We start from the raw sequence: 24,259 nt of genomic DNA on the forward strand, positions 1-24,259 counted from the left end.
GATGCTTTTCAGGGTGCCTCCCAGTTTGGATTTCTTTTGTGGAAGATGAATAGAGCGGTGGAACCGGAGGGCTGGAGCCAGCAGAAGACTATAATCTTAGAAATAGAGGACGCCCTCTGCTTTTTTATTTTTTGAGGAGTTTAGCCTTGGAAATGGGAGCCTGCTGGCTGCTTCTCTGCTCCAATTGCCCGGTGAATTGCTTTGCTTCGTGCCCTGGATCCTCGCTGCCAGCCTGTCCTCCGCACCACCCCGTCAGCCTGCAGTCCCTCCGTGTTTTATTTTTAATAAGAGATAACTTTCCTGCTAACCTTGCCTGCTGCTCCCGCTTCTCTCTAACTCTAATTGCTTCTGGCTTTATTTCTGACATTTCCCATGCCGTTTCCCCTCATTTTCTCAAAGACAACCAGAAAAATAGCTTCGAGAGGAGCAGCAGACCTCGCCAGAGCCTGCTTCACCCTGTGCTGGATGGCACTGGGAGATGCTGCTGTGTGTGCTGCTCCTTTTATATCCGATTCCTTCTGCCCCAGGGCAGTGGCAGCTCCGTGACCTTGCAGTCGAGCCGTGCTCCCTTAAGCTGAGCAAAGCAGAACCTTCATACCCCCATGCTGAAAACGCTTCTTTCCTTGCTTTCACCTATGGGAACTTTGCGCAGAGCTGCGAGCAGGCTGGGTTCACAGCCTTACAGCTGAGCTCTGGGTCCGCTCTGCCCACGGGTGGGGGTGGCTGGGGGCCGTCTGCCGGCCCTGGAGCACAGCCAGCAGCTGTGTGTGCGTTGGGCTGTGTCAGTGCATGCGTGTGATGGGTGACGGCTCTGTGCCTGCTGACTCTCCTCCCATAGCTACAACTCTCCTATTTTAAACGATACGCCACGGTTTTTACAGCGTTCCGCTCCCGAGTGATTTGCAGCACGAGCAAAAAATATCGTTGGCCGTTTCTTCCTGATTGTATAAAGCGACTCATTAAAAGCACACATCCCTCTATGTTTGCGCTGAGGGAACTTTATGGGCCCGATCGTTCTTGCCAAAGCAAACATTTCCCGTGAATTCCACTCATCAGGTTCACGCTGTCAGATGTAGATGCAGCCGCACGTCAAAGATGCAAGCCTCGCAGTCTGGGAAGTAATGAGAGCAGCGAGCAGTGGGAGTTAATGGCCTCCACCGAGGAGCCCTTACTCATCCCGCAGCCACGCAGGGCTGAGCTGGCTGCTCCCGGGCGCATTGATTGCCACGGAAATTCAGCCGGTGCCACCGGCACTTCGCAGTCGCGGTAATGCTGGGATGAAGTGCGCCGTTACGCAGCGCTCCGCGCCTCCGCGGCAGCAGTGGCTGCGCCGACGCTCAGCAGCCTCTTCCCTGGAGTGTGGGTAACTGCAACTGCACTGCACGTGGGGGCACGGATGGGGCTGAACCGTGGCTCAGCCCAAGCTGGGCTCCGTGGGGTTGCAGCAGGGCAGGTTGTGGGGGGGGGGGATGTGTCCGTGTGCCCCCAGCCGCTCCACAAAGGCAGCGCCTGCGTCACCGCCGGTTGTGCCTCCGTTGTCATGCGGGTCCATGGGATGTGTGAAGCTGCTGCCCATCTGCTCGAGGCGTTCGGATGCTGCAGCCTGGGCTTGCTTTATGTAACAGTCATCTGCCAAAAATAAGGAATTGCTAAATTTTCTTCGGTGCGTAGAGTGTGGACTGAAAGTAGAGCAAGGTGCAGGGCGGCTCTCCGGGCGGCCCCATAGCCTGGTTCTTACCTGTCCTCATCCGAAAGGGCTCCCAGCACTGCTGCTTTGTATTTATAGCTCTGTGTGTGTATACAGGTTGACAGCGAGCAGGGAGAGCTGCTACACAACAACTCTATAGGGTGTGAATAATCTATGACTCCAGACACGTCTGAGGTTCATTATGAAAATATATGCATGCTTAAGCCTTTAAAGATAGCTAATAGGGAGAGGACTGTGAGGAGGGATTAAGGCATTGGGATGCTGAGCTGGAGGAGCGGGAGCTGGGGCTGCACCTTGGGGCCGTGTCCATTGCTCCCATTAAGTGCTGGTGATGAGGGATTGGGCTGTGGTGATTCAGGCCCGGTGTGCTTTGGGTTTGGGACCAGAAGCTCTTCCATTGGGAGCTCCTTGCAGCCAAGTGTGTTGGGAAGAGAGGGCAGGCAGCAGCCTTGTGGTGCTTTCCCATCCTCCTTCCAAATAGTGGTTGTTCCTTTCTTCGGGATGAGCCATTCATCATCGGGATGATTTCTTTCTCTTGAATAACACCCAAATCCGGACCTGAACTGCCTCTTTAAAAATGGAATTAAGGCAGATGTGAATATTTCCTCTGGCTCTTCTTACCGGGACCTGCACCTCCAGACTTTGATAGCTTACATAATTTCCTGTGATGGAGATGTACTTCATCTAATTTCACTTTGAAATACATTGATTAAATCAGAACTGCTGGGAGATTTAAACTGAGCCTCTGTGGCCTGAACTTAACTGTGGGAGGTTTACCTACCTTTATCCTTCAACATTAATTTGGTTTTGCGAGGATTCTTCATGAAATGAGGTTCTGTCTGGCACAGAACTGCTGCTGCTCTCCAGTTTTATCAATTCCTCTCTCCGGCCTGAGCAACCCACAGTGAAACCTTCCTGTGGCATAGGAGTGTGGGGTTGGGTGCTGGTGGTGCTCCAGCCATGGGGCCACGCTGTCTTGTGCCTTCCCTGCCCCAATCCAGGATATGGGGCTGGAGCTCTCCCCCAGATCTCTCCCATCTTTGCTTTCCAAGCTTCAGCCCCAGGACGTGACCCCAAGCACAGGAGGATGCGGCGCTTCCTCGAGTGATTCAGCCTTTCTGGTACCAAGCAATGGCAATAAAAGAAGCAGACATCAGGCTTGGCTGGAGATGGATGCGCAGTTGCATGGAAATCAGCACCTCCAGGCACTGCCTGCCCAAGAGCACGGCCCTGCGCTCTGCTGGCTGCGGGGGAGAGAAAGTGCATAGACTTCAGCTGGGAGAAGCATGAAAACGAAGCTCATTGCTCCTGGAAGGCTTCACTCTGAGCTCTGATGCGGGGAGAGGCAGAGCCCATGCTGTGAATTTGCTGCTGGCCCGGGTCAGGATGAGGCGAGCAGCACTGAGCTCTGTGAAGCTTTCCTTCTGCTGAGCGGATGGGAGCGTTGCAAATCCCGCAGCGCTCCAGGTTCATTTCTCAACATAAAGACTGAGTAAAAGCTGCCTCGAGAATAACATGTAGTCAGAGAGCGGGAACACGTTTCTTGCAAGAGAAACACAAGCCTGGACCTTGGAGACGGAACAACCAGAGCTTGTCAGCGCTCACATGCCCTAATGTGGGAGAAGCCAGGGGACCCACCGTGTGCGTGGCCCAGAGCACCGTGAGCAGCCGTGCTCCTTGCAGTGCTCTGCAGAGCATTGATGCGGTCTCTCACCATCATTCTGGCTCTACATCCGTCCTGCAGCCCCCTGGGACACTCAGGAGAATCTCTCCTTGATCAGCGCTCCAGCGGTGCTTTACGGCTCTATAAATAGGGGATGGGAATCGCATAATGGTGGCATCCTGGCTGTACATAAAGCCATTGTGGCTCCGTGTGGGAGAGCTGATGGATTGCTGCTCACAAGACAACACTTACAGCTCTCGAGAGCTAACAGTGCTAATTTATGTTGTCAGCGGAACGCGCGGCGCCGGGGTGGCAGAAGGGGCCGGGGGATCCCCAGGCTTTGTCAGTGCCTTGGGCTGTCCCTGCATTGCTGCCTCCAGGGACGTGGCCTTCTAATTGCCACCATCCATACGTGACCTCAGCTGTGCTCCTGTGCTGCGATAGCATCTCCCTGCCTCATCTGCGGGACTTAAGTAATGAAGCGGTAGTTAATTGACATGGATTAGGACATCCACTTAAGTACCCAATGAGACGTCAGTGATTGATGCCGGGCAGCCAGCAGCTCATGGCTGCTTTCCCACCCCCACCTCGGACATCACCAGGCTCTGCTTTTTTCCTGCAGAAGCCCAAAGCTTTGGGAGCAGCTCTGCATGCCCCGAGCTCCAGCTGAGCCTGGAGTGGCTTTGCATTAAATAAAAGAAGCGCTGCAATCTCAGATGTTGGCATGCATCATCTTCCAAAGAGCTCCTGAGAAGAATAAACTCGTTTTCTACAAGTAGTTGCCTTTCATAGGTTTTCTTATTAAGTTTTCCTTGAGAAGATTGAACATATTATTCATCATTTTGTTTCTTGGTTTTCTAAGAGGCTCTCTACTCTTTTTGCATCCTCTCAAGTGAAATATTCAGAATTTCCCCTGCCAAAGTGGCACATTCTCTGGCAAAATGAACGTTGCTCATTGTGATGGATGAGGACGGAACCATTTGTTCTGGGAGCTGTGCACGGGATGTGCTGTGCAGGATGGGATCCCTGCAGGAAGGGCTGCAATCCCAGCCCCTCCCTTCCACCCCCCATGTGCTCACCATTGGCACACAGATGCAGTGCTGGCACCCAGCTCAGGCTGCTGCACTGCACGCTTCTAATTAATCCTTTCTGTCTTCAGGTGTGAATAACTTTTGGCTGAGGTTGCTCTTTCTGAGCGTTGATGCTGAGGGATGAGAGTTTCATCTTCTTTCCCTTTTTAATGAAGTGTTTCCCCTGGAGTTCCTCTCCTGCTCCTGTAGGACGTCAGCAGTGAAGGAGGAATTATGGGGTGACTTGGGGTGGGCACGGCTGGGGCCGGCCTGTGGGCAACGTGGGAAGCAGAGAAGTTGCAGGAGACAGAACATATTGCAGAGCTTTACCCAAGGGATGAGCAAAGTCTTTTTGTCACCGCCGGTCTGCCAGGCTGGGACCTCCATCTCCTTTGAAGATAACGCTCTGGAAAGTTTAATCTCTCCTGCAAAAATGAGATGCAAGGCGCGGTGCTCTCTGACTCACTGGCAATTTTCCCCCAGAGCCGCGTGCCCAGCAGCCACGCCGGGCACTGCTGGGTGACTCAGCTCCCCGATGGGCAGCGCTGCCAGCTGTGCTGCCCGCTGAGCTGCTCCTCCCCTGGGAAAGGAAACGGTTCGGCGCTGAAAGGGGATTTAAACCTCTGTACGAAAGGATCAAGAGTCTTTGCCCTGGATTTCGTTCTTGCTTTCTATTTCTATTCCTTTGCTTTCTATTCTGGTTTTTGCTTTTTTCTTCAGCTTTCTGGTCTGTTCCCCATTTCCCATTAAGGACACCCAGCCCCAAGCTTCCCCAGCAGCTGATGGCCCCAGTGCTCAGCCCTGGCCAGGATGTGCTCCCAGCACGTGCCAGGATCCTTTGGCTTTTGCTTCCTCCCAGCTCTCAGATTGACGTTTCATACCTTCAAAGCGTGCTTGGCTTCTTCTATTTTTTACTGTATTTCTTGCTCCTTGAAAGCTATCTGTCTGTTTCCTTTGAGTAGCTTGATTTCTCTCATCTTCTCCATTTCTGTAGCAGTTATTGGGTCTTTTGAAATCCTTTACCCTTTCCCTTTATTCGTTTCCCTGTACAACTGCTGAGGTTCCATGACAGACGGAGCATCCATGTGTTCGCGGAGCTGCCTGGGACTTCCCATGAGGAGAGCCAGGGTGGATCTCAGTTACAGCGGTGTGAATTGGTAGGACAAGAGGGAATGGCTTTAAATTGCTCCAGAAAAGGATCAGGTTGGCATTTTAGGAAGCATTTCTTCTCCAAATGCATTGGCACAGGCTGCCCGGGGGAGCAGTGGGGTCACCATCTGTGGAGGTGTTCAGGAGCTGTGGAGTGGTGGCATTGAGGCACGTGGTCGGTGGGCATGGTTAGCATGGATTGATGGTTGGATTTGATGGCCTTAGAGGTCTTTTCCAACCGTAATGATCCTGTGATTTTATGAACAGAGAGAACACCAGCCATGGGCACAGTGCTGGTGATGCTGCCCAGCTCAGCTGCCTTTCCCAACATGAGGTTGTTCACCCTGGCTGTAGGATGGGGATGAAGGAGGTGGCACTTGAGAGGATTCAGGGCTCATTTTCCTTCCCAGGACACCAGAGCTCCTTGGGGGATCATCATCACGAACCAGATTAGAAGATGCTCTTGACTCAGGTTTTGTCACAGTGATAGCATGCTCTGTTATGTGGGATATCTCAGCAGGCAGCGCTGTGAACTCCGATGCGCCGTTCCCATGCAGTCGTATTGTGTTACAGCAGTATAATGAACCCATTTTAATTATTTTGTTTTAAAACTCGTTAAGCTGCTACTTAATGCACACTGAGCCGACTTATCTTATTTTTTTAGATCAAAGTGTTTCCCGTGCACGCTGTAACGATGCGCCTGAGCACATTAATTCAGAAAACAAGATAAGCACTCAGTTTCTTTGTGGGGAAGCCATGGGTTCTGGCAGTCCTGAGCTGGGCTCCTGCAGCCCATGGGCATTGTGAGCGCTGCTTTGGCATCAGAATGTCAGAAGTGATAATAGTTCGTACCGTGATTTTGTGGAAGGCTCTTCAGGGTCTGGGGGAGGGTCCTGGGAGTGGGTTTTGGGGGAGGAAAAAGCTGCTTTGTTCATGGATGGATGCCACAGGGGATAAACACATGGAAAAGGGAGAAGATTCCCAAGCAAAGCAGGGATATGACTTCGTTCTTTGTTTGTGACTGCGGGGAAATGCACGTTGCTCTGTCAGGCTGTGCTGGGAGCAGGGGGGGTCACGGTGTGGGGGCCCTGGGGTGCTGCCCCCGTTAGTGCTGGGGTCTGGTCTGGTGGGACAGGGCCTGCGGCTGAACTCCGCTGTCCTTATTTATGCTTCCCAGCATCAGGGATAAGCTCTGAGCTTATGGCTTTACTGCCCCTGCAATCCCTTCCTTCCAGCAGCCCCATTCTGTAAATACACTTTTGGAAGGGGGGGTGCCCAGCTCTCAGGGCAGTGGCAGAAAGGGCAGCTCTATGGAGTCTTACCTCTATTTTTCATGCAGACTGAAGTTTGAGATCGTGACTTTTCTGGAAGATTTTTTTTGAAATGGTGCTGGGAGAAACTTGCCAGTCGGTTGGATCTGAATTGCGGCTCTCGCTGCTGCCCGATCCCCAGCGCCGCTGCAAAATCCCGGGGGGAGGAGGGAGATAAATGGGAGACAGGTGCAGGTTCGAGCCTGAAAGCCAGCTCTCACAGCCGCCCTTTGTGCAGGCGGGACAGACGGCGAGTGTTGCTGCGGGCAGCGCGATGAAATGCCCTTCTGTCGGCTAAATGCGCGCTGTGTTCGGCCGCTGCTGCTCAGTGCTGCTGGCACAGCCTGGGCACTGCGGCTGCCAGGGCAGCCCTGGGTGTGTGAGCACCTCGGGTGGGCTGAGCACCACTGGGACCCTTTCCCTGTGCTGGATTTGCTGGTGCTGAGCTGAGCCCATCTCTCTGGGCTCTTCCCAGGGCGGCCACCCCACGCGCAGGTGCCGTGTGAGCTCTGCCTGGGTGCTTTGTGGAGCAGCAGCAGGTGGATAACCGAGCTCAGGTTTTACGCAGCAATCTGCTGAAGACGTTTCCCTGCCTGAAGGCACGCGCTGCCTTCCTGGGCTTCTCCTCCGCCCGCCCCCGGTGCTTTTCAAATCCTATCTGAAATAATCCCACGCGAGCGGGTAAAACAGCCCATAACAGATGCTGTGTCCTTGTCAGAGCAAGTCAGGCTGTGCCGGAGATCTGTGGTGCTGCTTGTTATCTGTGTGTGCCGTGCAAGGTGCTCCCAGCACGGGGATGCCAGGCATCCTGCATCCCATCAGCATCCATTAGGATGTACACAGGGATGCTGGGCACCCCACATCTACCAGCATCCATCACAGTGTGCATGGGGATGGTGAGCAGGATGCGTCCCATTGGCATTTATTGGAATGCACACAGGATGCTGAGCACTCTGCATCCCACCAGCATCCATGGCAATGGGGGATGTTGGGCACCCCATATCCCATCAACATAACCCTAACCCATATCCCATTGGCATCCATTGGAATGTTTGAAAACCAGCTGAGATTGAAATCCAGGCTGAGAGTTTGGCTCTGCTTTGGCACAGACCAGGTGTGTGGCTGCTGTGGCACAGATCTGCTCGTGCCTTTGCAGCATGCATTGCTTGTGCACGCTTGGACTGTTTGTGGGGTTTTTGCTCTTGTTTGTGTGGCTCTGCAAGACCACACTGCTCCTTGCAGGCTGTTGGCACGGTCTTGCATTGGGACAGTGTGCATTTGGGTGCAGGCAGCACCTCAAGCTCGACCTTTCCATGTGCTGGAAGGACAGGACCCAAACGTACGAACAGACGGGGCTGCAGCACTGCTGAGCCAGATCTGCTCCCTGACAGCCTTGGCAGGGGCTGCGCTACAGGATCAGCATATTGGAGATACCGCTGGGTATTAATTATGCCTTCCCCACTCGCCTCTATTCAAATGTTAAAATTATTTATTTGCAGCTGGGTGAGCTGAAGACAGTCATAGGAGTGCTGTGGATGGGAGCAGCTCTGCTGCTGCCTGGTACTGCGGGAGCACATGGGATGCCAGGGCAGCATTAATCCCCCTGGGCTGGTCCTGGACAAGGAGGGTTATCTGCAGGTCCCCACTTTGGCAATGGGCTTTGGGCTGCTTCACCCTCTGCCTCATTTTCTGTTGTCATAAATCCTCTCCCTTCGACCACACGAAGTGTTGTCAGTTTAATTACTTGCAGAGAGAGGGGGGGGAGCAAAGGAACTCAGGAACTGTTTAAATACCACTTTTATTAGTAGGTAATCCTGAAGCTCAGTTCTGTAACAGGGAGAGGTGGTGATGTGGTGCATTTAATTTACCTGGGTGCTGCTGAGCCGGCTGCTGCACCTGAATACCCGGCCCTGGCATTCCAGACTTTGGCAGCTGATTTCTCACGTCGATGATCACCTTGCAGGAACTCATGCTCTGGGCAGAGCTGCTGGAGTTGGGTGCACTGTGATGTTGCTGTGATGTCCTACGGAGCCACAAAGTGCTTCAGCACCATGCTGGGATGCTGCTCCACGCAGCCCCCCAGATCCCACAGTGTCATCCATCCCTACTATCCACACATGGGAATTTGCTGCTCTCCTCCTCCCAGCCCATCCGAGGGGCGTTTGGCCCCAGCATGCAATGGCGATGCTTTATTTCCATGGCAATGGCTTTGTAGCTTTGCAGCGAAGGACGGTCGCTGCGCTGCAGGGGTGGTGCAGAAACACGGGGCTGGGAGGAGGCAGCTGTGGCCAAGGACCCGCTGCTTTCCCCTTGCTCCAGCGTGAAAGTCAGCCCTGAGGTGCAGCAGTGTTTCTCCTTGTAAACCCAGGGTGTTCTGTCAGTGTTCCCGTGGTGCTGTGAGCTCTGGTGTGGGACACGGAGCCCGCAGGCAGCGATGCTCCCTCCGCACCAATGCTCGTGGTTCCCATCACACCGACGTGAGGATGCTGTGCCCAGCCTGAGAGCAGCCAGCATCACCCATCTCAGCCCTCCCATTCCTGCTGGGAATGGTTCTGTCTCTGTTCCGCCCGCTGTTTGGAGATGTAAAGTGCTCCGTTCGTAAATCATCCAAACAAGGACATAACCTTGATTCCCTGTGCAATACCAATACATTACCTAACATGAGGCATGAAATGGAAGAATGGTTCCATTTGTATAATCCTGCATTAAAAATCAGCCTATTCTGCATTTACTGCCTCCTGTGAAGTGTCTCCACAGTCATGGGAGAAAGGGGCTGGTTTTGGAGAGCAAACATCACCGTGTGAAAGGATGCGAATCAGCACCTCTGCCGCTCTGCCCTTTAGAGTCACACTCGAGTGCGTCTTTTGAGGCTTCCCTGAAATGGGTTATTTGCCAATGGCTTGCAAGCTGCTGACGATTTGTATTTTGCAATTTGTCAAAGCCTCTCCATGGCCCTGATCCTAGTTAATTGCTTTGACAGATGACCAAATTCAGGGATTTCCAGCGCGCGGTGCTCAGCCTGGTGATACAGCTGTTGGATTAACCCCCGTCCCATGGCACCATGCAACCCCGTGGGCTGTGGGACTGAGAGCTGCAGCACTGCAGAGGGGTTTGTCCCTGCACTGCTGTGCCCTTCCTGCAGGATCCGTGAATGTCATTGGCACCTGGAGAGAATGGGCAGGAGCACGCTTTGCCTTGAGGCAGTGTGAGATGCTTTCCCTTCGTGGCATGGCTTGGACCTGGGTTTGCCACACTATTTCACTTGGTAATGAGGGAGATGTGAGAACAGAGGTGGTAATGGCAGAGCAGAGAGAATCTTAGAGAGGTTCTTCTGTGCTTGGAGATTGCCAGTTAACAAAGTGCTTCTCTTAATGCTCTTGGGCTCCTGGCAGTAGATGAGGCTCCATCCATGGGCAGGGAACCAGCCTGGCCTTGGTACTCACAGGGGGAGAGATGGGCAGAGCCCTGTGGGAGTGATGCCTCTGCTCAGGGCATGACAGCATCACTGGGGTGATGTCACTGAGATGCAAAGCATGGAGAGATCAGGCCTGTGCAGCTCCTCGAGTTAATCTGTGTCTGAAGTGCCAGCCTCCCTGCTCTTCAAAGCAGAGAGCTGCGTCGGAGAGGATTTGGGAAAGGATTTTCATATGCGGAGGACACATCACACAAAGCAATGGGTCTGGCAGAAATGCTCTCAGTGCCCTCTGCTCAGGTATCTCCATCACCCTGCAAACAGAGATCGCCTCTGCTCAGCAAAGTGGTTGGAGCTGAAAGACAGAAAATCCCCACGACTGAGGCTGTGCTGCAGCAGGTGCTCTATGGGATGCATTGGGATGGCCTGGGATGCTGGAGGACGCCTGGAGCACCGTGCTCATGGCCAGGGCTGTGCTGTGGTGTTGGTGTGGGCTGTCATGAGCTCAGCTTAAAATGCAAAACGTGCCGGCTTCTCCCCCTCGCTCCGCTGTGCCTCCGACCGAGGGATTTAATCTCAGTGGCGGAAATTTATGGCTGATGTCTGAGTTGGCCCTTTCCAGAAGAGCAGGGGGAAAGGGAGGGAAAACAAATGACTAAATATTTACGTGTTTTTATTTCTGCCAGGAAATTAAACCCTGGCTCATGGTCCCTTTTAACTTGCTCTGTCTCCACGCTGCTGGAGCGAGGTGGGGGCTGCTGCTGGGGTCCCACCCCCGTGGTCCCTTTGCATGCAATCACTGTAATTACCTGAGCAGTTGCATTGAAATCAGCCAGCAACTCTTGTACCTGTCAGTGGGGATGTGTAAATATTTGTAGGAGTTTCTCTCGCTGGATGAAAATAAGGCCTTCTTACAGCCATTAGCCCACGGGAGGAGTTGGTTGTACAGGCAGGAAGGTTCCTGGGCAAGGAGGGCAATAAAGGGTTTCCATCACTTCAAATCTTCCTGCTGCTCTGCTCTTTTCCTGACTGAATTTCCAAGTTTCGTTGGCCTTCCCTCAACCCACAAGAAAGAGCCTTAATTCTCCATGCTTTCCCCTCCATCCTTTGCAATGGGAAAAATAGTTGCGGGTGGGCAGGGGCTTGTGGATAACAAATCTCAATTTTGCTGTGGGTGCACTGAGCACTGACTGCTGTGGCACTGAGGGCACTGCTGTTCCTTGGCCTCTGCTTCCTGCCTGGCAGTTCAGCTCAAGTGATTGGAGGAGGATTTTGTGCCATTTGATGCATCAGCAAAGGTCGTTCATCCTCTGAGTCGCGCCGGCAGCCCGCAGAGCAGCGACTTGCAGCTCCTGGGCTGAGCAGGGATGTGAGAGGGGCACAGGAGCACAGAGCATCCTGACTTTCAGCATGCCCATGGCACGGGGCTGTCATGGAGTAGCTCGTATTGGAGCGGTGCTGTTATGGATCTCTGGGCAGACGTGGCCCTGCTGCCCGGGCTGCGCCGTGTTTTGTCACCTCTGGCACCTGCAGGACGTGGGGTTTAGAGCTTGGGGCAGCGAGCCACAGCCCCCCCTCCTGCTATGGGGTCAGGGAAAGGGGCTGCTCCCAGCAGAGCCCCGGGACCCCCGCAGCCTCCAGCACTGCCGCATCCCCAGCGCCGCTCTGCGCGCATCGCCTGCGTTGCCTTGGCGACGGCAACTCCCACACGCTGCTATTTATTCTGAAGGACACTTTCTCTTCTGTTGTTGCAAAGCCCTCCAAAGATCGCATGGCGTGGCACACCAAATCCCAGAGGGGTAACCAGGCTCTCAGCTCCCGCCCAGCGGCCTCCTTTTGGGGCCGTGCCAGCCCATGGGGTGCCCAGGACGATGCTCGGGGAGTGACGGCACCTCGGTGGCATTGCTCAAAGCCAGGGTGAGCCCTGGGCAGCGAGGGTGGGAGGAAGGATGTCCCTGTATGTGCTTGGGTATGGCGTTTCTGCTGTGACCCACGCGATGCAGCTGTGTCTGCTTCCAGCTGCAGGGCAGCACTGAAATGATGCTTGTGTTGGAGCTGAGCCCTGTGAGCTGCCCGGTGCTGCGGTGTGCTGAGGCTCTGCCACTGCTGCTGCGACTTGGGAAGCAAGCAGGAGAAAATGGGGAGAGGGGAGAAATGTGCTTTTCTCCACGAGCCGCCAACCCCGAGTACCGGGGAGCGAAATTCTGTCTTTGAGAAGCTCAGAGACAACAGCAGGGCCGTAGCGACAGCTGAGTTTGGGCTGGTTGCGTTTTCCTTCTCCTCCTTTGGCAGTTATTAATAAAAGTGCCTCATTTGCGCTGCTTCCTTCCTCGTGGAGGAGCGGGCAGGCGGCGCGGCGTGCTGTGTGTGCATGACCGAGCGCTGTGCGCGCAGTGCTGGGGCTGCCTGCACCTCTCCTTCCTCACAAGGAGAAATTTCAGCTCAGATGAGAGTTAGGCAGAGGCTAAAATGGAGCGTGACGCCGGAGCGACAGCGTGGCTCTGAGTATTGCTAAGGTGAACCTGTTCTGAATGCTCTCCGGGTACCCGGATGCCTGACTTCTCACTTCTCTGAGCCGCTGATGTGCAGCACGTGGGGATGATCTCTGTTCCAAAATCTGCCTGCTTTCACACTGTGGGTCAGTGTGCAGCTCAGCTCCCAGCACCTCGCACCGTGGAGCTGCCACAGGAGGGCAGGTACCTCTGGTTCCCTTTCCAAATGGCACCCATTCCTGTGGACAAGGTGCCACCAATACAGAGGGCACAGGAGCGGCTGCGCTCAGCCCTGCTGCCCTCTGAGAAATGCACCAACGATGGATTTGTTACTGCGTTGTATTTTTATTTTTATTTTTTCACATCTTGAAATTCTTCCTCCCCCAGCCTGAACTATTTTGGTTTATGTCGTCTGTTTCTGGCTCTTCCCTTTCTCCTTCTGCACTCTTTCCGTGCATCGCCTTTTTCCTCCCCAAAATAAATGCTGTTATGCTTTGGAAAAAAAAAAAATAGCCAATTAGGGAGGGAGGAAAAAAAAAAAAGATGCTTTGAACAGAAAAAGACTGCGCCTCAGAGTATCCAGGTCATCTCCATTGGCTTCATTTGCTCACGCACGGAGGGAGTGTACAAATTCTTCTGTCAACCAGATGCACATTTTGTGGTGCTACCAATGGCTTTACGGGGTGCAGCGCTGCGGAGGATTAGTCTGTTTAGGCATATAAAGCTCTCATTAACTCCTGCTGAGTTCGACAAAAGTCTTTCTTGTGTAAAGGCTGAATAAAATGAAGTAAAGATTTTTGGGCCTTGGCCTAATGATTTTTTTTTTTTTTCTTTCTGGAAAAAAAAAAAAAAAAAGCAGGAAAAAAAACCTAACCCTGCGTACTTCAGGTGTTTTCTCACAGTGAAACACTGCGCTTCGCATGAGCTGACATCATAGGGGGAGACATGAGTTAGAGCAGAGCTTTACAAGGCAGGATGCAACCAGAGAAGAAAGAGAGATTTGACATGAAATAACGGTGGCACTTTACATCAAAGCAAAATTTGAAATAATTAACCTGCCGACAGTTCGGCGTGGTTTCCATTTGATCTGCAGCGAGGGCGCAGCTGAACGGCTGCTCATCATTCCCTGCCGCGCTCAGGGCTTTGCTCCTCGCACACAGCCAGCACACGCTGGGGCTCAGTGCTGCAGCCAGCGCTGCGCCGTGCTGCGTGCCCAGCCTGCGCCCGCGAGAATGGAGCTGCGTTTGAGTCACGGCGACCTGATTAATGAGAAGTGGGTTACACATGCTGAAGCGAGCGTACGTGTGCTGCCGTGTGCTAACTCATTGAGCGCTTGTGCAGCTCCCTGCTGGCACCGCTGTACCCCGAGCCCTGAAATGAGGGAGGGCTGCGTCCCTTGGGTCAGCTCTCCTGGCTGCTCCTGATGGGGATGGAAGGATGGAAGGATGCTCTTCTTGCGTGCAGCCTTGGCTTTGGTGTCGCTTTGGTGTCTGTGCCATCACCACGTGCGCAGCAGGAAGGGAGCAGAGCGTCCTGCGATGCCATTTGGGGTGGCAGGGAAGTGGCAGCATCCCATCCCAGTGCTGAGGGGGTGGAAGTGTCACTGGGTCGGACGTAGCCGGGCTGATGAGTGTTGCTCCGCAGCTTGTCAGAGGGGTTGGTCGTGCTGCCCGCACTCTCCTGCTTTCTAACATGCTCTGTGTCTGCCCGCAGGTCAGGTTGCCCGCTAGGAAGCCATGCTTGGATGTTGATAGCCATGTTCCACCTCGCCATGGACCTTGCCAGCTGCGAGCCCGCCGGGACCCGTCTCTCTCCACGGTCGGCACAGCGGCACAGACTGCCCCGTGGTGTGCTGTGGAGCACGGGGGGCAGCGAGGAGCCCCGCCGCCCCAGCCCCCCCTGGCCCTGTGCCCCCCGTGCCCGCCGCCCACCCCCCGTCCCCCTGCCCCGCGCCCGGCGACAGCTGCGGGGCCGTGGCTTTGCTCCACGTGATGGGCGGCCCACGGCTCTGCCCGAGGTCATCGTCTGGGGCCCCACGGGTGAGGAGGACTCCCTGGAGAGCAGCACGCTGCCCAGCATCTTCACCACCGCCGCCACCACCACCATCACCACCACCACTGCCGCCACCACCGCCGCCACCACCGTTGCCACCGTGCCGACCCCCAGCAGCCCAGCTCCCACCCCTGGCATCGAGGAGCCCCGTGGCCGTCCCAGCACCTCTGAGCCAGCTGCCGGCCACAGCAGTGGTGGAAAGGATGCGCGTCCGCCCCGTGGCCTGGGGGACACAGCAGGTACCAACCGAGCGCCGCGCTCACCCATCTGCAGGATGGAACACGGGGTCCTGTGCCGTGGTTCTGGGGATGCTCATGTTTGGTCTGGTGATTGGGGTGGTTTGTCCATCACTTGGAGTCGTTTGTTCGTCATCTGAGGTGGTTTATCCTTAAGTTGGGGTGGTTTGCTCATTGGTTGGAGCGGTTGGTCCATCAGTTGGAGTGATTTGTCCATTGGTTGGGGTCGTTTATCTTCCAGTTGGTGCTGTTTGGCAGTTAGAGTGGTTTGTCCATCAGTCGGGGTGGTTTGACCATTGGTTGGAGCGGTTGGTCCATCAGTTGGAGTGATTTGTCCATTGGTTGGGGTCGTCTATCTTCCAGTTGGTGCTGTTTGGCAGTTAGAGTGGTTTGTCCATCAGTCGGGGTGGTTTGACCATTGGTTGGTGCGGTTGGTCCATCAGTTGGAGTGATCTGTCCATTGGTTGGAGTGGTTGGTCCATCAGTTGGATTGGCTTGTCCATCAGTTGGGGTGCTTTGTCCATTGGTTGGAGTGGTTTGTCTTGCAGTTGTCGTGGTTTGTCTTGTGGTTATTGTGGTTGGGGTGTTTTTTTTCCTGCAGTCCCAGCTTCTCTGTGTATGCCAGGGCCTCTGGGCACATCACACGGATGCTCTGCTCAGCTCTGGCTCCATCCTGAAGCAGCCCAGGGTAGTGGTAGTGATGCCAGGGGTTGATGTGGTGCTGAAGAGCACAGCCGAGCTGCAGCCTATGGTGGAGGCTCACCGGGATGGGTGGCAAATGAGCATCCAGAGGATGCTGTCACCAGGTGCTGTGGCATGGGCTCCCACTGCCCAGCTCTGAGATAAGGGCGTGATTTCAAATGAGTGCTTGGGAAAAAAATGGAAGCTCTGAATCATCACTTTCATCTGAGACATTTTCTAGCAGCTTGCTGTATTCTTCCTATTATCAGTATACATCCACAAACCATCTTCCGTAATCAAATTTAGTGCGGCACTCAGTTACTGTAATGCTTTCCACCAGCACTATTTGCTGCATGGACATGGATGAGAAAGCAGGTTCCCATTTATTTCAAATTATATTTGTTATTACCAATATTAAACTGTGGGATACTGTTATACAGTTTACAGAACATATTCATTGTGCATTGACTGCTTTTAGCCCACAGTGATTTTCTAGTCAAAACGAAAAGGAATTTTACGATCTAATCTTAATCCCAATGAATTTATCTAGCAAGGAGTGACACTGAGGTTGGTTTTCCCTTAACTTAAATAAATTATTTATAGTGGTGAAAAGCTCCCAACCTACACAACCTTAGGAAAAAAAAAAACCACATTAGAATCAGCTGGCTTAATTAGCCATGGAGCATCGGAAACAATTCCTCAGTTTTGCTGGAGGCTTTGGGAATGGGGTGTGATGTGTTTCTTCCCCTGTCAGATGTGCTGCTCAGTGGGCATCGCTGTGCTGGTGCTGGGATGCTGAGGAGCACAGCAGCCCCCAGCCCCAGCCCTGGGGAGGGAGGGAGGGAGCTCCTCTAGGACCAGAGCTTTCATTAATGATCTCCTTTCCGCCGTGTGGTGGACACTAAAGGCTAAAGGGCTTCGTTGGTTGGAGTGGGTGCTAAAGGCTAAAGGCTGCCTTGATCTCAGCCTATCCACCCTAGATTGAAAAGTGCCTGAACTCCACGGTTGCTTTTGCTGCCATCATCCATGTCAAGCAGCCAGCAGAGCCCCAGCCCACGCTGCTATCAGCTAACACTGCCCAACCCGCTGTGGGATGATGGATCCCACTGCTGCCTGCTTCCCCTTGGGCAGGGAATGGCAGGAGGGAGCTGCAGGGCATCGGGAGCATTGGGGTCACCTTCAACCCCACACCAAGTGACCAGCTGTGCCTTGACGCCCGTTTCTCCTTCCACTGCTCAGTTACATAAGCAGCAGCGGCTGGAAGTGTTTGTTCTCTGCCTGGGAAAACATATGGTTACAAATGAGGATTAGGTAACTTGTTTGTGCTCCTGCTTTGCCTCGGCCAGCATCACAGATAGGCCAACATCACAGGAGCTCCCTGCAGATGGGTGTCGGGGTGGCCCCAAGGAGGGGACGTGAGCACCCACCCCATGGTTGCGATGGCACTGTGGGTGTCATCCCTTTGGCTCCCGGTGCAGCCAACGTAGCAGAGGTTGGTTGGACAAGCAATGAACACAATCTCACTCAGGTCTTCCTCCTCTCACCCCACTCCTGCTTGGTGAAGGGGAAAAAAAAGAGACAGGAGCCATTTATCTGTGACTCACCGACAGAAAAACAAGGCTAAAAATTCCCGTGGAACAGCAAATATCCTGCTTAGGAGGAGAAAGACAGACAAGTGATTGCTTCTAGCATCCAAAAGAAAAGAGCAAAATGGGGCGTGCGGCTCTGCTGGTGGTGGGTGTTGGCATGCAAGGGTTTCTGTTTTGTTTTTTTGCAGCAAGTAAACTGACAATCAGGTGTGTTTATCCCGGTGCCACCTATGTCTGCTCAGCGCCTGGCAAGAGTGCTGATGGCAGTCAGATGGGGCCTCAATATGTTCACCCAGGCGTAGTTTATGCTTATGCTTTTCAAAAATGTGCTTCCTTTTTTCGGGGGCTGTCAGATCCATTTTACGACGGAGCATGTAAGGAGAGAAATAATTAAAATTCCGGAGTGCTGGAGAGGTAAAGGTTGTAGGGCTGCTGTGCTCCCGGCACGGCTCAGCCAAAGGGGTGAATCAGGGACTGCTGAGATCTGGGCACTGATCACGCTTGCTGAGTTGTCTGGAGCTCTCCTGTCTGTATGATTAGAAAAAAAAGCCATCTTTAATTAAACCCTTAAGTGCTTTATAAGGCAGAAGACTTTATGTGCCGTCTGCTGCTCCTAATGGTTATTTGATGGCCGGTATGCAATGGATTTGGCATCATGTGCCGCCGGCAGCGTGCTCAGAGCAGGGCTTGTGGGCAGTGCTGGGGACCCCAGTGTGGCTGCGTCCGTGGGGCTGTGGGTGCTGCCCTGTGCTGTGCTGCTGGTGTGGGCAAACTCTGCCCTGCTGGGGTGAAGCAGGAGGGATGGGAGAGGGGCTGCCGGATGCGCCGAGATAGCATCTGCTAAAGGCTTCAAAGGAATTAATGAAAGATAAAATGTCTTTAAAACCCTGGGCAGCTGGGATGGAGCTGCTGCTTTGATGTGCTGTGCAGGGTGGGAGCTCGGCCCTTCGGGGCGGCCATGGAGGGGCTGTGCCCACCCATGGGTCGTAGTGTGGTCTGTGCTGTGCTGCTGGCCGTGCTGCTGCCCAGGGTGATGCAGGGTGCAGAGCTGAGCTCTGCATGCAGTGCGTGACGCTCAGGGCTGGCACAGATGGGTGATGCTCTTCTCCCATCCCGTCTCAGCCGCAGGTGGGAAGCCCATCGATCCTGTGGGATTATCGAGCTTTCAATTCAAATCTCTCCTCAAAACCTAAAATAGCTTCTGCCAAGCTGGAAACGAGGCCGCATTTCGTCTTAATTTGTCAGACAGCCCTCTCTGCACGACAGGAAGAGGACTTGTTGGGCACTCAGTAGGGCTGGGCAGTGCCACGGATAGAGCAGCAAGATCCATCTCATCCTGTCGTTGCTGGGAGCATGGCAATGCGTGTCCCAGCTGACAGCACACCTGGCCCCCACGCATGGCCGGCACGGGGTCTGCATTCCCTTTTGTCACAGGGGAGGTGCAAGGGCTGCTGCTGTCCTGGGAGGTTCCCAGAGGAGGCTGCACGGCTTCCCTTAGGGATGGAGGAGCTGGGGGGGGGGAGGAGGATGCCTCCCGAAGCAAGAAGTGAGCGTGGTGCGAGCTGAGCTCTCTCTGCCTGTTGTTTTCCCAGGATCAGCAGATGCTGTGTGCACGCCCGCCCTCGCCCACGTGTGTCTAAATGAGCCAGGAACGCTCCTCTTCTGCTCTCAGGAATATTTATTGCTTGGTGCTATTTGCTGTAACACCTGAGCAGATAAGTCCTGGTGTCTTTAGCGTAAGCCTCCAGGATCTTCTTTCTTGGCAAGGAGATTTCCGAGCAGCAGCAGCAGTGGGATATTCTTCCCCTCTCAACAGCCCAACCCCAAATACCAGGCAGTTTCTAGGAACCTTGGCTTTTTGTTGCTGAAGAGCTGCATTCTAACTTCAGGATTATTGGTGCTCCCCAGGCGGGGTTTCGGAGCTGATCTCAGGGATTTCACAGCACAGTGTCACACAGGGGCCATGGATGGAGCACTGCACTCCCCTGGGCAGTGGGGACCCCCTGAGCCCCCACCCCATGCGGGGACAAAAACACAGAGGCTCTGCTGTAGGAATGCAGGTGTTAGCAGGGCAGACCCAGGGACGTTTCCCAGTGCAGGAGGTCAACCCTTGTGTTTCTTGTCGATTCGTTTTCATAAAAGCCATTCAGCAGCACTGTGGTTAACATTAGGACAAAATCCTGCTGATCCCCCCTGGGAAGAGGCCGTTTGTAACAGTGATTGCTGCTGAACGCTCATGCTGTGCTCCCCATTGGATGTTTCTGTCCAGCAGCAGGTTTATGGGCTGCATGAGGCTTCCAGCATCAGATCCCTCCTGCCTTGCCACCAGCTCCAGCTCGCAGTTTTGCCTGCTGGGGCTCAGGCAAGGAACCTTCCCAATGCCATTGATGGCTTCTGAGCAGTGAGCACTCCTTTGCTCCTGCAGGTGTTGAAGGCAGCAGGCTCAAGGCTGCAAAACACAGCGTGAGCACTGCCTGATGTGAGCTGAATGCCAGGCAGTGCTGTGCTGGGCTGGTGACACTGGCTTCTGGCTCCTGCACAGGCTTGGATGCATTCATGGTAGCTGTGGAAATGACCTAGAAGGTTATTTTGGCTGGGGAATAATTCCCACAGGCACCAACTCCATCTGTGTTTTCATCTTTTCCCTCTGTAAGCTCTTCACCTCTTGAGCCCATTCCTTTTGTTGCTGGCAGTGTGCTGTGATGTGCCCTGCTGCCCAGAAGCGACGCTCTTCTTGATAAGCAAGAGGCTGCAGGGCCAACCATGCATGTCTAATTGCAATCAAGCCTTCCTCCCAGCTCACCCCACCCCTCCACAGCCCTCAGGACCCAATGACCCCACCGTGCCAGCAGGCTGCTCAGCCAGCCTGCCCCCATCCAAGCAGGAATCACCCATGAAAAAGAGCCAGGTGGCAGAGCTCCCATAGGCAGCCACCTGCAGGAAGGTGCTGGGGTGCTGAATTGCAGCCCTGCTGGTTGGGACGTTGCAGGTAATCGGAGCAGATGTTGTTTTTCTGCCTCGAACGGTAACTCAAGATTGTACTCTGCAAAACAAAATGAAGCCGTTTCTTCTTCTTTTTTAATTTCATGCAGCTTAGAGGCCCTGATGAGGGTCTTCAAAGAGCTGAGGCTCGTGGCTGTTTTTATTGGGAAAATGAAAAATATGGTCTCCCTAACCAGTGCTGTTGAAAGAAAGGCCTTGGGGGATAGAGGTTCTCTTTGTTTTTAATTAAGAGCTTATATCTCCTGCTTGCTGCCATTGCGCACTTCTGCGGGAGCGAGACACGAGGCCCGAATGGATTTTCTCATGGAATTAATTCTGTCGATGCAGAGCTGTCCAGGAGCTGTTTCAAAAGGTGGACAGAAAGGCCAAAATTCGGTGCTTTCATCTTGGTGGCAAATAGATGGTATTTAACATACAAAATAAAAGCCTTAGCATTTGCTTGCTTTGAGAAGATTGGATTTTTTTCCTCTCTCGGCTGGTGGAATTTGGAATCACGTTTTACGGTCGGATGCAGCTCTCCTGCCTGAACAGACAAGTCCATCCTTGCTGCCCACGTGGGTGCTGATGATGGGTGCCCATAAGCTGGTGGGCCTCGTTCTGCCTAACAAGGAGCTTAACGCCAAGATTTCTGTGCAGCCCAGCGCGCTCCAGGCGCAGACACTGACCGATGCCCATGGGGTGGCTGTGGCTGCGAGCTGCAACCATAGAACCACGCTGGGATATGGCAGTGCCAACCTGGTGCTGCACAGTGAGCAGTCCCAGGTGGGAGAGGTGCTCAGCAGGATGGAAAAACCCAGCAATATTTCAGCGTTTCCGAGGGTTCAAAGAGTGCCTTTGAAGAGCTTTCCCTCCTGGCATGCGACACATTAAATTCTGCTGCACTAGCAGAAGCGCGGGGGTTTGGACACACTTTCAATTCCATTAAATACTTCTCCTGTAATTACCCTCGAGTTAAATGGTCACTGCGTCAAATTTACTAGTAAAAGCCTTGTAACAGTGGAGTGTTTGCAGTCCCCTTGCCGGGAGGAGGTATCAGCACTGTGTGCAGCTGCAGCTGCCCGCTCACCGCGCGCTTGCTGGGCTCTTCCTGGTGATCAGTGCGCAATTAAGTGCCACCTGCATCTGTAACGAGCTGGGGGCAGGCCTCTGCCATGCACCTTTGGGGCTGACCTGGGTGCAGTGCTGAGCACCTCCAGGATTACTTGAGACAGAGGAATAGAAAACATGAAAGAAGTGAGCAAGGGCCTGGCTGCCTGCTTGGAACCACCGAATCGTTAAGGTTGGAGAAGATTTCAGAGATCATCAGCCATCAGCCCTTCCCCATCATGCTCACTCGTAGAGTCATAGAATGGTTAAGGTTGGAGATGACTTCTGAGATCATCAACCATCAACCCATCCCCACCGTGCTCACTCACACAGCCATAGCATCATTCAGGTTGGAGAAGACCTCTAGGATCCTCAAGTCCAACCATCACCCCATGACCTCCATGCCCACCAAAAGCTGTTGCTCACGTTGGCTGGAGGAGGAGCGTGCGTCCCTCAGCATCTCTCACAGTCAGCAGCGTGCTGGTAATTTCTCTATATGAGCTATTGATCGTATCCTCCAGGTCCCTTTCCTCCAGACAGATTGGTTTCCTATGGCTGTATTTAAAATACTGCTTTGCTCCTGGTGGCCCTTCTCTCTGTCATCTCACTGCTCTCCCAGGTGTCCCTTATGGGACGTTCCTGTGTCCCGCCGTGCCCCATCCAGTAACACCTCATCTTGCAGATTGGATATTCTTCATCGATTTTGCTTCTTGCCGTTCTGTATATTTCTTTGAAGGCTGGGAGGAAAGGAATTTATATGTTTACAAAGTAAGAACAAAGACAAATTACTCCTTATTCTGGCAGGTGTTGCTATAGGGCTTCCCAAGAAGCCACTACAGCCACCTGTTGGCCCCGTTCCCATCTCCAGCACTGTTTTTGGGACAAAATGCTCCCCATCCCCTTGAAATCTTCCTAGACCTCAGTGCAGAATTCACGTGCAACACAAAGGAACTACGCTAGTGCATATGGCAGCTGATGTATGTGCCACAGTCTAAAATTATCCAGCTCTTCTTGAAGCCCGTGCGTCCTGCTTGGAAGAGCTGCCGTCCTTCCCCAGCTCTGCTCTGCTGTGCTTGGGGTGCTACAAGCACGAGCTCTAATCACAGCACTGGGCTCTCCCTCATCCCCCGGCTCCCACCATCACTGAGGTCTACGTTCCAAAGCTGCTCCTGTTTTCAAAGGCATCGGGCACTGGGTTGCACGGACTTTATTTTTAGAGCTTTTTCTTTTATCTTTCCCGGCGGTGTCCCACTGGGAGCTGCTCCAAGAGCACTGTGAGCACTGCGGCTGTGCTGTGCAGCGCTGGGTTGTGCTGTGCTCTTGCTGCTCCTGACCCCAGCACAGTGTGGGGTGGCACCGTGTGGGGATGGCACAGTGCACGGTGTGGAGCTGAGCCCTGGGAACACCTTGGCTGTGTGTTGGGCTCCGGTGGCCATTTCCGCGCCCCTCGCTTTGCTTTCAGCAGCTGCCGTTGCCAAGTGCTCTCCGGAGGAACCTTGTCACAGTTTGTTTGAGCCAATTGAAGTGTAATTGGGAGTAAATGAAGGAAATGGGTCATTTGTGAAACAGGTGCTTGAGTCAAGGAAAATAACCCTGACTCATCCCTCTGGGATCTGTCCCCACCGGGATGTGGTGAATGGCCTCCCCTGGGGGAGCGCGGTGCGGTGTGTGGCACTGGGACATGGGCTGGGTACAGGGGGTGTGTTTGTGCCCCTTCAGTGTGCTGCTTCCCCCCGTGTTTGGGGAGCAGCTGCTGGGGTGGATCAGCAGTGCATCCTGCTCCGTGCTTAGGCTCTTCTGCACTCCCCAACATGGCGTCCTCTGGCAAAGTGCAGTAAGCAGGGCAAGTGCATCTCCATCCAAAAGCACCCCGCCTTCAGGTTTTATTGTTTTGCACTTACTTTTGCTGTTCTTTATACCAGCATCTCTCAGCTCGTGGCTGAAACCCTCACATCTGTTTTTTCTCTCCATATGCAAGACGGAAGCGCCGAGGAGAGCTGAGCTCCAAGAGGTGCAAAAGGCAACCCCAAGCCAAGCCCCCTTGGGCTGGCACTCTGCTCCATACTGATGCCCCATTCAGGTGCAAGGGCAGTGTTGTCCATCACTTTGCATTGGGTTGCACACTGGCAGCAGGACTGGCTTGGGTCCATGGGTCCTGCAGCACTGGCAGTGCAGTGAGGGCAGTCAGAGCGAGTGAGTGGTGGCTCTCCAGCAGTGATAACAGGCGTGATGCTGGCTGTGCCCCTGCGGATGGATGTGGCTGTTTCTCACTCCTCCTCCTCAGGTCAGCAGTGCTCCTGCTTCTGGGCAGTCAGCATCTCTTCAGCAGTGTGTGGGCTGAGCGGCTCTGGGCATTTGTGTGCCTTAGGGAGGTGGCTCTGCCCCAGGAGTGGGGCTGGATCTGACCGACCTCTGCATGGATAGGCTTTGTCAGCAGTGGGGATGTATGCAAGGACCCTAAACCCCTGTGTGAGGCTGAGCAGGAGGAAAACCAACCTCAGGAGAGCCAAAGCTTCCGTCTCCCATCCTTTGAGAAGGCAGCAGAGCAGCACACAGCCGTGCGTACAGCTGCTGGCTGGGGTTGCAGCGCTGCTCTGGCTCTGAAGCACCGCAGCACCAGCTGTGCCTGCATGCAGCTGCCTGGGACCCCTCCTGTGTGGGCAGCAGCAGTTCCCTCACCACACACATTGACACCAACCAGCAGCACTGTGTATGTAGCACATAGATACCCAAAGCTGCTTGTTTTCCCGTCACGCCGGCATTTATTTATTTATTAAAAGCATCACCCATCAGGAGCGTGCAACATCT

At 53.9% G+C, this 24,259-nt stretch overlaps 1 protein-coding gene across 10 annotated transcripts in view; it reads left to right on the plus strand.

The window, feature by feature from the left end:
• The window catches only part of AJAP1 (adherens junctions associated protein 1), a 37,865-nt gene that overhangs the window by 2,141 nt on the left and 11,465 nt on the right, over positions 1-24,259 (plus strand). For 8 of the 10 annotated variants that reach the window (XR_016459464.1, XR_016459462.1, XR_016459459.1 and 5 more), the window contains exons 1-2: positions 9,895-12,229; positions 14,518-15,095. Coding sequence is in view for 3 of the 10 variants with exons in the window: in XM_031613348.2 (XP_031469208.2) it covers positions 12,084-12,229; positions 14,518-15,095 (724 nt within the window). In the remaining 7 variants the exon portion in view is untranslated. Of the gene's footprint in view, positions 1-9,894; positions 12,230-14,517; positions 15,096-24,259 lie in introns of those variants that run through there. The other 2 variants (XM_090123315.1, XM_090123314.1) reach the window with 1 other exon arrangement.

Source organism: Phasianus colchicus, chromosome 22, assembly GCF_987193195.1.
Source record: "Phasianus colchicus chromosome 22, bPhaCol1.hap1.1, whole genome shotgun sequence".
Classification (NCBI taxonomy): domain Eukaryota; kingdom Metazoa; phylum Chordata; class Aves; order Galliformes; family Phasianidae; genus Phasianus; species Phasianus colchicus.